Source organism: Aotus nancymaae, unplaced genomic scaffold (assembly GCF_030222135.1).
Source record: "Aotus nancymaae isolate 86718 unplaced genomic scaffold, 86718_ANA_hifiasm-v0.15.2.pri h1tg000018l, whole genome shotgun sequence".
Classification (NCBI taxonomy): Eukaryota; Metazoa; Chordata; class Mammalia; order Primates; family Aotidae; genus Aotus; species Aotus nancymaae.
The window spans coordinates 6,600,754-6,613,001 of NW_026988430.1; the positions used below are offsets into that span (position 1 = coordinate 6,600,754).

A 12,248-nucleotide genomic window follows, 5' to 3' on the forward strand; every position below is an offset into this window, starting at 1 on the left:
GCAGAGCCAAGTCTTGAACTCAGGACCCTGATTCTAATGTTGTAACCTCAGCCTTTGCTGAGAAGTTAGGCTCCCTGTTCTGGTACCCACTTCACTTCTCCCGAAGTATTCATGCATCAGTCTCCCTACCACAATCTCCCCTACTGCTCAATGCAGGCAGGAATATATCTGTTTTATGCCCCAGACCTGGCACAGGGCCTGGCACGCTGCAGGAAAGTCAGCACACACAGGCCTGCCCTTGGGCCAGGCTAGCTCCAGTCTTGTGACACTCCTACATCAGGGCTCGGTGGTACAGAATCTCGGTGCAGGTATTCCGGGCTTGGGCTAGTAGTGTTAACAGCCCCAGGTCTGCCTGCAGGTGTGGTACAGACACAGATGGGAATGGGGTCCAGTGCCAGCTCTGCCATTGACTTACTCTTGTTGTAAGCAGGCACTGGGCTTGCTGTATGATTCAATGTCTTCAATCTGTACAACAGGCCCAATATTACTACAGTGAAAACAAGGAGAAATCACATGCATATGTATGGCACTTATAATAAATGCATACTGGCCACTTTCACAGCCAAAGGGAAAGGTCACCAAAATGATTTTATTACCAAAAAAAGTCCTTAGATATAGAGGTTTGAGGGAGATTCCCAAAATGTCATACCAGGAGGGAAAAATAGAGCTCCCCAGCACACTGAATGCCCTGATCCCATGGCAGAAGAGCCCAGGGCCGTGAGCTCCCAGGAGGCAGACCCTGCTCAGCCAAGTTTTGCACACTTCTAGCCTGCCTAAGCATGAACCCTTCACACTGAAGCTCCTGAGCGCACCATGGGCCAAAGCAGCCCCTCCACCCTACCTGCAGCACGTAGCCCTCACGGGCGCTCTGCTCCCGGCCCAGGGCCACCCTCAGCTGGTCCTGCAGGAGCCGGTTCTGCTCCAGAAGGTCTGAGGCCTCCTTCTGGCTCTGCTCCAGCTGTTGGCAAAAAAACACATTCTTTTGTGCAAAATGACAATGATAAACAAAGCAGCTGCACAGCACAGACTCTTCCACTGGTCTTCCTTGTGGCCCAAGAGTTTTGGAGTCTCCACATTTCAGCAGATGTGCTGATACGGCCTTTACCTGCAGCATTTGGAAGTGAAGGTTCCAATGCAAGCCATCAGTAAAAATGGCAGACTCGGTACCATCTGGGGACCAAGGGACTACCTTGTCCTTCCTACTCCAGGAAGCCCTGGGTGCCCACATAATTCCCACACCAGCTCAAGGTTCCAAAGTGCATGCCCTATATAGATGCCAAGGCCCATATAGGGTGTGTCCACTGGGAAACAAGGGCTTTGCATCTGGAGGAAGACCACCCCGTGGGGTCCTTCAGGTGTCCTCAGCTGGTCACACAGGCCAGGCTAGGCTCTACAGGGTCCACTGTGAGTGACGGCCCCAAGCAGGCCTCACTTCAGGGCCTACCATGGTCTCAAGTGAAACCACTCCATTTGACCAGTTTTACATGATGGATTCCACATAAAGTTCTGTTTGCAAAAAGGGTTTCCGCAGTTCCCTTAAACAAGATGTGGACACCAACAAGTAAGCTGTTTTACATTTTTCTTGCTTTCAACAGCTTCAGCTACTCATTCATCCATCCACCTCTTCCCCACACACTTCCCAGGTGCCTCCTGATGTCTGGTCGTGTGCAGGTTACCCATCCTGCTCCCACGGCTCATGCTGAGTGGAGCTGTGTGTGTAGTGGGCAGTCAGGTCAGTGAAGCCCAGGGTGCTACCAGGCTATACTGTGAGAGGCGGGGAGACTCCTGACTTTAATTTTTAAATTTTACTTTCTTTTGAGATAGAGTCTTGCTCTGTTGCCAGCTGGAGTGCAGTGGTGCGATCTTAGCTTACTGCAACCTCTGCCTCTTGGGTTCAAGCGACTCTCCTGCCTCAGCCTCCTGAGTAGCTGGAATTATAAGCACATACCACCATGCCCGGCTAATTTTTGTATTTTTAGTGGAGATGGGGTTTCACCATGTTGGCCAGAATGGTCTTGATCCTTGACCACAAGATCTGCCCGCCTCGGCCTCCCAAAGTGCTAGGATTACAGGTGTGAGCCACTGTGCCCAGCCAGCCCCTGACTTTTAAACAGTGAAGACTGACCCCCCAGATTGTTGAGTCAGTGTGTCTCCTGCTGGCTGGCCCATTTTGGTAGCTTGAAGTAATTGAGTTTCAACTGTTATTTTATTTCATCTTGCCTTTATTATTTGTTAATGGACAAGGAAAATGAAAAAGTACAAGTGTTAGTGCTGGTCTTAACTCAGCCTCACACACTTAATAAAATACAAAAAAAGATATGAAGCGTGAGGCAGACCTAAGTGGCAAATCTTTAACAAGCTACTTACGTAAAAGAACATATTTGAAACAATGCTGAAAACTGTCCCCAGATGGAGAGTGAAACAGGGAGTTCTACAAAAACCATAACGCTATGCCTACCTGGTTACAAGATTCCCCGACCAGACATGTAAATCCATTGCTGAAGTTCTACAGACTGGATTTCTGGATACATTTCCATGAAAGAACATCTTACGCTATGCATCGGGGGCTGGCTTGTTCATCTTTGTACCCAGGTGCACTAAGGGCCTCATGGAGGAATGACAGTCACAGGGCAGCCTTCATCCATGGCCTACCCACTGCCTTCTGTTTCACATCCTCACGACCTGAGACCTGGCTGTTGTCTCCTGCTGCATGCCCCTGGCTTCAGCTCTGATCAGCTGCCCCAAGCCACTAGGGCTGGTCTCTGCCTCCAGCTTTGATCTATCCAGGCCAGGGCTGCCTAGTGCAAAAGCATACCTGGCCCTGCTCACTCCCCTCCTGCCATCGGGAGGCACAGTGAGGAAACCATCTGGGCCCTGTAAAGTGGCTTGCCTCTCAAGGGCAGTGGCCCGGACCGCAGGATAAATTCCTCTGTGCCTGGAAGGCCCCCTCCCTGCCCTGTACGCACTGGTACGCTCCCTTAGCTCTCAGGTCTGCCTCAACTATGAGAAGTGATCTGTGTGTTTGTCTCCCCTAGGTCTGCAAATCTCTTGAGGGGCAGGGCTATGTAGATGAACTCTTCAGGCCACAGGTGGGTACAGCTGATATTCTGGAAAGGCTGCTGGGGCAGGGGGAGGCTCCAGCCCCAGGCTATTACCTCCTTCTCCAGCAGAGAGGTCAGCTCGTGTGTGGAGAGCCGGTCACCTCCATCTTCAGAAGACAGGTGCACGGGGGCGATGGGCACCTGCTTCTCTTCCCGGAGAGGCGTGGTCTCCACCTGATGCCACCGCTGCTCTATCTCCACGTGGACGTTATGTGTTTTGAGGTCGCTCACAGGTAGCCCTGGGCTCCGGTCCACCTCCATGCGCAGGGCTGTATCTTCAGTGCCCGGCCCGTCTGTGGTGTCCAGCATCCCGAAGCGCTTGCGGCGCTCCTCCCGCCTCCGTGCACGCTCTCGCTCCAGCTCCCCAGGCTCTGCCTCAGGGCGCAGGGGCTCATGGGTGTCAGGAGGCCCCATGTCACCCACCCGCTCCTGAGCCAGGGCCTGCTGGATGGGGCGGAACTCAGCCCAGTCAAAGGTCTTGGAGCGGCCCTCTCGTCTCCGCTCCCGTGCACGGCTCCTCTTCTGCTCAGGGTCAGGCTCCCCCGGCTCTGCCTCTTGCTTCTCACTCGGCCTTGGGCATGTCTCAAAAGAGGAGCTGCTCTTGTTTTTTTCCTCTGGCAATGAGCTGTGGTGCAGGAGGATGGACACAGCCTGTAAGGGGCGGCTCTGGTATGGCCTGCCAGGTAGAAGCTGGCAACGCTGAGCTATGACCCAGCTCCTGCAGGCACCACATCCTTTTTCTATCCCAATCCCAGCTTCCTAAGTGCAGGGAGGACAGGAATACTCTGTCTTTACCCCACGTCCCTTCCCAAACTGGTTCTGAGGGGGAGGAGAGGGGAGAGGAGGAGAGGGCAGGGGAGGGATAGAAAAAGAGCCTCAGAAGGCTGAGGTTTCCCAAATGATGACACTAGGAGGGTCCCTTGACCAAAGAGATGCTGTGAGGGTATCACTGTGGTGGCCCCGCTGCCAGGGTATGGAGCCAGGGGAGTCCCAGGACTCCCACAGCCTCACAGGCAGGATGGCCAGCCCTCCCTTGTTCAGGGTCAAGAAATGCATCAGGCTGTACCTGGGCACAGCCACTGTACCTGCCTGGTCCGAGGCCTGGCCTCTGTGCACCCCTGGACTGGACTGTGGTGAAAGAATGAGGAAAAACCAAACCTTCTCTAGAAGGGCTTATTTATTTATTTTTTTTTTGAGACAGAGTTTTGCTCTTGTTGCCCAGGCTGGAGTGTGATGGCATGATCTTGCTCACCACAACCTCAGCCTCACGGGTTCAAGCGATTCTCCTGCCTCAGCCTCCCGAGTAGCTGGGATTACAGGCATGTACCACCATGCCTGGATAATGTATTTTTAGTAGAGATGGGGTTTCTCATGTTAATCAGGCTGGTCTCGAACCCGACCTCAGGTGATCCGCCTGCCTCGGCCTCCCAAAGTGCTGGGATTACAGGCATGAACCACTGCTCCCAGCCCAGATCTATATTTTAAAAGCCCAATCCAGCTGCTGGTATGACAGATGGATGAGTATGAAAGGCTGGGACCTCCTATGGGTACAGGAGACAGGAGGCCCAGGTGGCCATGAGCTCACACGATGCAGTAGTCAGGGGCTGGGAGGGGAAGGCAGAAGGGTAGAAGGACACTGGGTGACCAGCCACCTTGAGGAGGCAAGTGGCAGTCAGGAAAGGGAATCAAGCTGTGCAGGTTATGCTTATTGGTGCTTCTACCTACTCTGCAGTCAGTGGAGTTAAGCCAGGTCTGCATGAGGAATCCATGCCTATTCTCCATCTGCCAGAAGCAGAGATTCCTGGGGAGGCCTAGTCTGGAGCAGGGGAGGGACAGGGTCATTACCGATGGCAATTTGGCAAAGAGGCTGAGAGTGTTTGAGGTAGAGGTTTATGGGCTCTGGGGATAGGCCTCAGAGACTGCCAGTTGGCCTGAGGCTGATTGAGTGGCCCCTAGTCTTGCCTAGGCCATCAGAAGGCAGTTGCAAGCCCACCTGGGGACAGTGGGGGCCCAAGGAAGAGTTCCAGGGAGCACATGTGTTTCAATCAGGGCCAAAGGGAAAGAAGCCTTTAAAGAGAGACCCAAGGAAAAGAGAAGATGGCTGCTGTCACCACCTCACTAGATTGCTGTCTAGGCAGCGATCAAGTGAGAGGCAAAGTGCTTCAGAGCAGCAGGATCTGCCGGTGCCCACTGTAAGAGCATGCTAACATCTGGATGAAAATGACATAGGGCAGATCTTGTGATGTCACTGAACTAAGAGCTCAGGCTCTTGACCATGGCGAGAGTCAGGATGACACACACGGCAGGTATACACGGAGGCCCCCAGCCGGGCCCTGACAGCAGCCACAGCCACACCAGAACTGGCCGTGCTCCCCGGAAGAAACTTCCCCACAAGCTTCTCCAGCCCCAAAGGCGGGAAGCACCCTGCAACTTCCCCACCCCAGACTTCGAGACACTGACGAGAGCAGGATGAGGACAGCAGCTTCTGAGACTGCGATTTCTGTTTTCATGGCTCCTTGGGAATTTTCCTGGCAGCACTAAAAAAAAAAAACACCTCACATTTTTCCTCAAATAATAAAAGCCTATAAAGAGGAAGAATAAATGCTGAAAACAAACTGGTGGAGAGTAAGCACTCTACTAGACTACGTAGACACGGTAGATTATGAAGTAATTCTAGTCAGGAGGCCAACTGCCAGGTGAACTTTCATATGAAAGTAAAACCCCTAGTCTCCTCTGTCATACCACTGGGCCCAAAGCCCCTACATGCAGGGAAGCAGGCACTCAAGTGTGGAGGCACCTCTCCTGAGCCATGTGCAGGCACATGCATGTGCACAGGTACATTCCTGACACCTGCCCTGGGACATCCCAAAGCTGACTTCTTCCAGCCAGGATTTCTGATCCACAGCACTGAGCCCCGGCCTGGCTGGGAAGAGGGGCAGGAGAGGACCTCAGGCCCGCCAGCCCTATGAACTGCCCACCACTACCCCTCCTGGACCCCTGCAATAAGCTCTGCCTGCTGCCAACCGCCTGGGCAGAGAACTGGGGCCTTTCTCACTTTGCTCTGGGGGCTTCCTAAAGGTGCTTGGAAAAGAGTGCTTAGCTCATCAAGCTTGAGTGTCTGCTCTTGATGGGAGAGTCACGGAGGCAGTGGCTGAGGCCACCACAGGATGCGGCCCCTGGAGGGCGGGAGAGCCTGCTGCAGCTCTGGGTGCCTCCCACCAGCTGTGCACGCAGACGACTTGCCACTAACCAACAAGGCAGCTCTCTGCACAGGATCCTGAGAGACAGAGGGCAACCTATCCTGGCCACAGCCTCTTGGCCTTACTAGACAGTGTCATGAATAAATGATAAGACACAGAAAAGAGGGCTAAAAAGAAAATAATCAATTTAGGTGTTCTTTCCTTCTTAAGCAAAGAGGTGTGGAGTCAGCAGAAAGGAGGCAAAGGTTTGGATAAAGAATGTGCCTTTAGGCTGAGCATGGTGGCTCACACTTGTAATCCTAGGACTTTGGGAGGCCAAGGCGGGCAGATCACAAGTTCAGGAGTTTGACCAGCCTGGCCAACATGGTGAAATCCTGTCTCTACTAAAAAATTCAAAAATTAGCCGGGCATGGTGGCAGGCACCTGTAATCCCAGTTACTCGGGAGGCTGAGGCAGAATTGCTTGAACCTAGGACATGGAGGTTGCAGTGAGCTGAGATTGCGCCACTGCACTCCAGCCTGGGGGACAGAACAAGACTCTCTCTCTCAAAAAAAGAATGCACCTTTAGATCAAGGGTCCCATGGACAGCCCCTGTTGAGACATCACCACACCCAAGCAGCCTAACCCACAGCACAAGAAACACATTCATGGTGTAATCTACATCACATGACATGAGAAATAGCACCAGAGGTGCTTAGATGTGTGGAGGCTCTGAAGCCCTGAGGTGGGTAAAGCTGAGGTCTGGCCCTCATAGGACTAGCTCTCACACTGGAATCCTCTCTTTTTATTTATTTATTTATTTATTTATTTATTTTTTTGGATGTGTCTGAGTCTTCTGATTCTCCACTTTCTTTTAAAATGACAACTAGGTTTTTAACTTTCAGGGCCGGTGGAAGAAAGCCCAAAGCAAAATCTGAGGCACAGGAATCACAGAATGCTAACATAGGAGAGGATGGTTTTTTCAACTTGGCTGCACAGAAATCAAACAGACATAGGAGTGAGGTGAAAAGAAGACCAAGACAAGACAAAGAAGCACTGGGTGGTCTATGGATGCTGCACATGGGCCTACCCTCACACCAGCAGCGCACAAGGCCTGAGCACTGACTGCAGGGGTAGGGCTCGCCTGGCCAGGTGCCTGCTGACACAGATTATTCTCTACCAAAGCCTAGTTCTAATGACCAGCACACACGCTACCTGCAAGATAAAATCACCCAGGCTTAAAAGAGGAAAAGAACCAGAAATGTTTGTTCTGATGTGCTCGGGACAGGAACCTGAGCAACAGAGGGACACAGAAGGGAAAGAGCAGCTGACTGGGATGCGCTGGGCTCAGGCCTCAGACTTCAGACTCGAGTCTGATACTGCCCTGGTGGGAGTGGTGCCCACAGGAGGCACGAGGGGCTCCCTGGTATCTTCACCATCCTACCTGGTCACATCCGGGGCGGTGGTCGGGTGCACATGCTTCATGATGGTCTGGATCCAGTTCCGCCGGATCCCGGACGTCATGGCCGATAGGGTGAACTCGCCCTCCTTTGTCTACATGGGAAAGATGAGGCACTTTCAGTGACTGTTCCCTGGGGTGCCTGCTACCCTCTACCTCCAAAGGAGCTCCCTGCATTGGGTACAAAGTCCCACAGGGAGAAAGGCTGTGGCTGACTGACCCTTCTAGGAGTTCCACACGTGCCCACTACTGGGACAAGAGGGAGCTGGTAAGCAGGAAACAAAGCTGTGGCAGGGATATCTGTGGCAATGGTAAATCCGGTATCTTCTCTCAGTAAGGTCAGCTCGCAGTTACTGAGCACCCACTATGCACCATCATCCTTCCCAGTTCAGACAGAGGACACTAGGCCCCTCTCTTTAAGGAGTTCCCAGCCTTGGGGGAAGGGCAGAATCAGCATGTGCTGAGCATGGGTGGAGGTGGGGAATGGGGAAGGGCATGTGTCTTGGGTGGGGGAAGTGGTGCCTGCAGTCTGCACCCACACAGGCACATGGCATGATAGGGCCCGGGGAGTGGTCAAGAACAAGGGGTATCAGGGTCTTGGTGGCACTGAGAAAAGGCAGGAAAACCTGCTGGTTGGTTACTGCAGCTGTCCAAGTGATGAGAATTAAGGTGATGGCAGAGAACGGGGCAGCTCAGAAGTAACAAAGCGGGTAGGCACAGTGCCTGGCTGGCTGGGTTGGGGAGCGCCTAGGACAAGCCCTGGACTCCTGCTTGGATGAGGCAGAGTCTAGGGCTTGCCCTAGGTACTTGCCCAAGGCAGTGGGGTGGGAGAGACTGTTCTGGGTGGGGATGGGGCAGCAGGTAGGACAAAGAAGCAAAGAGCATATGGCTCTATGACATGACCACTGGACCCCTGAGCAGCCCTGCCTGGGTACCTTCGGAAAGGGGAGGGCCGTCAAGTGGCCTGCATGGAGCTGGAGGCCAGCTACTGAACCTACAGGCGCCTGTCCAACAGAAGTGAGGGCTGCAGCCCTGAACTGAGAGCTGCTCACAAGCAGACTCAGCAGCCAGGTCAGCAGGGAAGCTGATGGCAGGATACACTCACGGGGACAGTTGTCAGATGGCTGCTACTAGCCTGGCTGGGGGCCAAAACAGATCATGTGCCGGCCTGACATGCCACAAAACACAGCTGGGACCTGACGTGCCCCTCCAGATGCCCGATCAAGACACTGCCACTGCCCAGCTTGGTCCTCTATCAGTTCTCATGTCCTCATGAGCTGAGGTGGAAGCCCCACCTTCTCCACCCCCAGGTGTGGGCGTTGTTGGAGTCTGGCCTCAGAGCTCCACATAGAGCCCTTTTCTCCAGCTGAATTTTCTTTCCCAGCAGCTGCCTAATGTTCTCTGAGAGCCCATCATGCCTCAAATGAATCACTGCCAGAATTTCAGGGGATCCTCATGCTTCTGCTGGCTTCTGGGCGGGGCCTTGCCATGCTCTGGGTCCTGGTCCTGTCCTCACCTCTTCCTCCCGGATGCCACTCCTTCCTTTCTTGCCCAGCCTCACCATGCCAGCCTGCCTGGCTCCTTTCTAACCAACCTGCACGTCCTGCCAGTCATGTATCATGAACACACAATTGACTGGCGTCTTCCCCTTTCTGTGCTCTCCAAAAGCACTGAAGACCAGCCCCAACCTGACCTTTGACCTGGCACTCTGGTCCCAGACTGGCTCTGTGCTCTCTGTGCCACCAGGTCTGGAATCCAGTCTGGGATATACTTTCACACTCAGCCTTCCTGCTGAGCCTCGAGGGATCCTCCTCCAGGAAGTCTTCACTCTGGAAACACCTCCTCATTCCTTAAAACTCTCAGTACTTGGAGTTCACAGAAAGTCATCAGGGTAAGTAAGCCCTACCAGGGTGAAGTGAGGAGGGGTTGATCAGTGGGTAAGAATGGCTAATGCCCTCATTTGTCACTAGGAGAGTGGGGCAAGTTCTCAGATTTTAGGTGTGCCCTGCCGGGAGAAAGCTGCTCATGAAGATGGGAGGTGGATGGCAGGAGAGGAGGCTCACTGGGCACTGTGCTCGCAGAAGGGCCTCGAAACTTTGACAGTGCAGGCCGCTAAGAGCAGACAGTTCATGCCCGGCCCTAGTGCCACGCTGTAAGTGCAGCCTCCAACTGTGACTCAGCTCCTCTCACTGACGCCTGCACACAGGAAACCACTGCCAGCAGCCCAGTGGGCTGGCGGCCAGGATTTTCCTAGTAAATGAACACACTGGCCTTCGGGTCTATACTTCAGTCTTCTCTAAGTTGGGTCAATTTGAGTCAGCACCAAATAGAGGATCAACTCTCAACATAGCAATACAATTGAGCTTCTGGGTCCCAAAATTTTAAGGTAAGACTCTGCTACAGGTGAGTCCATCAGAGTCTAGCCTTGTGTGAGAAACCAAGTCCCAGAGCCAGGGCCCAAGCCCATGGTGGCAGCTCTTGATCCACCACACTCTCCACCTATTCTTAAAGCCCTTGCGAGTGATGAACTAACTTTACCCAAAGAGAGGCCTGGCCTCTGTCCTGGTTCGTGGGAGGTAACTTCCAAACCTTGGAATTTCCTGGATGACTAGAGTCTTTGTTATTCATGGTGGTCCCCTGGGACCCCACCTGACACTCCATCCTGACAAGCCAACTCAGGGTGGAGGCTGGCCTGTAGAAGCAGGAAATTAGAGGAAAGCCATTAGAGGGTTGGGATTTGGGCCATGTGAAAGCAGCCGACCACGATAGGAAGGGCTACAGGTGGAGTTCAACAGTGAGAACAACTCTGTCAACCACAGCAGCTACAGAGTCTCCTAAAGCTCAACACTGGGGCTCAAGTGGGCTTCCTGGAGATGCTCTGCGCACTGCCCTGCATCAGGGCTAAGAGGGCACCATGTCCCCAAGGATGCAGAAACTTTGGCATTTGTGATTCCCCTAGTCCCAGATTCCACTCCACATGGCTCTCCTTCGGCTGGTTGTGGCTCGTATACTTTGTCTATAATAAAACTCATTGTAAAGACAGTACTTTCCTGAATTCTGTGTCATTCTAGTGAATTCTCAAACCTGAAGGTGGTTTTGTACTTGCAATTGGTGTCAGAGTGGGGACAGGGCTGGGCATAGCGGTTCATGCCTATAATCCCAGCACTTTGGAAAGGCGAAGCAAGTGGATTGCTGGAGCCCAGGGGTTCAAAACTAGCCTGGGAACATGGTGAAACCCTGTCTCCCTAAAAAAAATAATAATAATTAGCTGGGCATGGTGGTATGCACCTATAGTCCCACCTACTCTGGAGGCTGAGGTAGGAGGATCACTTGAGTCTACGATTTCAAGGCTGCAGTGAGCCATGATTGTGCCACTACACTCCAGCCTGGGCAGCAGAGCGAGACCCTGTCTTGGGGGGGGGGTGGCGGGGGAAGAAGTGGGGCAGATGTGGCAATATGGAGGACTGTGCCCTTAACCTGGAGTCTGGCTGACTGCAGCCAGCCTTTGATCCACATAGTTTTGAAGAAACAGCCAATAAGAACCATTCTGTCCTACCAATAAGATTTTTTTTCTATTTAAAGAACAAAGCAATGCCTTGCTCATCTGAGTACCTCACAAGATTTTGGGAAAAAATAGACTTTAAGTAAATGAATGAACAAACACATGAATAAGTGAGTAATAAACAGATGTAAATAACTGACTAACACTTTCATTCTTATTCCCCATACCCCACAACCTCCCAACTGCCCCAACTCCAGCATTACAAAAAACAAAAGAAAAGAATCTTCAGAAACAAAAATCTTTTCAGCAGTCTTCAGAAAAAAGATACTAATGTCTAATGTATTGTTCAGATCATGAACTGGGGAAGAGGGTCAGGTGTCACAGGACAGAGGTGTCAAGGCTAGTGGGAAAGACTAAGTGCTGACCACACATGCTGCATCAGGCCTGCCCAGAAGTGCCCCTAGGCGAGACATCAGGCTCTCCGACATGTGTCCCTGCCTGTCAAGCCTGTGGCCCCACTTCCATCCCTGGGCTCACATGTATCTGGAAGCCATAGTTTCTCTGAACTGGATACTCTGTGACATTGTAACATGTAGACAAGTCAATTTCCCCATCCAAGTCGGCTGCCTGCAGAGAGAAATGAAAGGGTCTTGAGATTTTTAGGAAGTAGAATCAATGCCTAATTTCCATAAGCGATTTCCTGCATTGACTTTATTTTTAATAGTATACACACTGACAAGTGAGGATACCGTCTATCCTACCACTGCACGACCCACGTCCCTCCCTGAGTGCAACCACACCACCATTTGTCCCTGTACCTGGCCAAAGATAGTTCACACCGGTGGTCCTCAAACATGCTGCTATTGAAATTCTTTCACACTCCTAAAAACTAAGGACCCTAGAAGAGTTTCTGTTACGTGGATTTCATCTACTGATGATATTTACCATGTTAGAAATTAAAACTGAAAAATTTAAATATATTTGTTCATTTGAGAAAAATAACCTCA

General features: G+C 52.2%; 1 protein-coding gene across 7 annotated transcripts in view; it reads right to left on the minus strand.

Moving 5' to 3' along the window:
* Window positions 1–12,248, minus strand: part of MPRIP (myosin phosphatase Rho interacting protein) — a 152,892-nt gene that overhangs the window by 21,780 nt on the left and 118,864 nt on the right. For all 7 annotated transcript variants that reach the window (XM_064378207.1, XM_064378208.1, XM_064378205.1 and 4 more), the window contains 4 exons: window positions 11,779–11,868; window positions 7,725–7,834; window positions 3,156–3,726; window positions 842–958 (listed from right to left, as the gene is read on the minus strand). In XM_064378207.1, coding sequence (XP_064234277.1) covers window positions 842–958; window positions 3,156–3,726; window positions 7,725–7,834; window positions 11,779–11,868 — 888 coding nt within the window. The remainder of the gene's footprint in view (window positions 1–841; window positions 959–3,155; window positions 3,727–7,724; window positions 7,835–11,778; window positions 11,869–12,248) is intronic.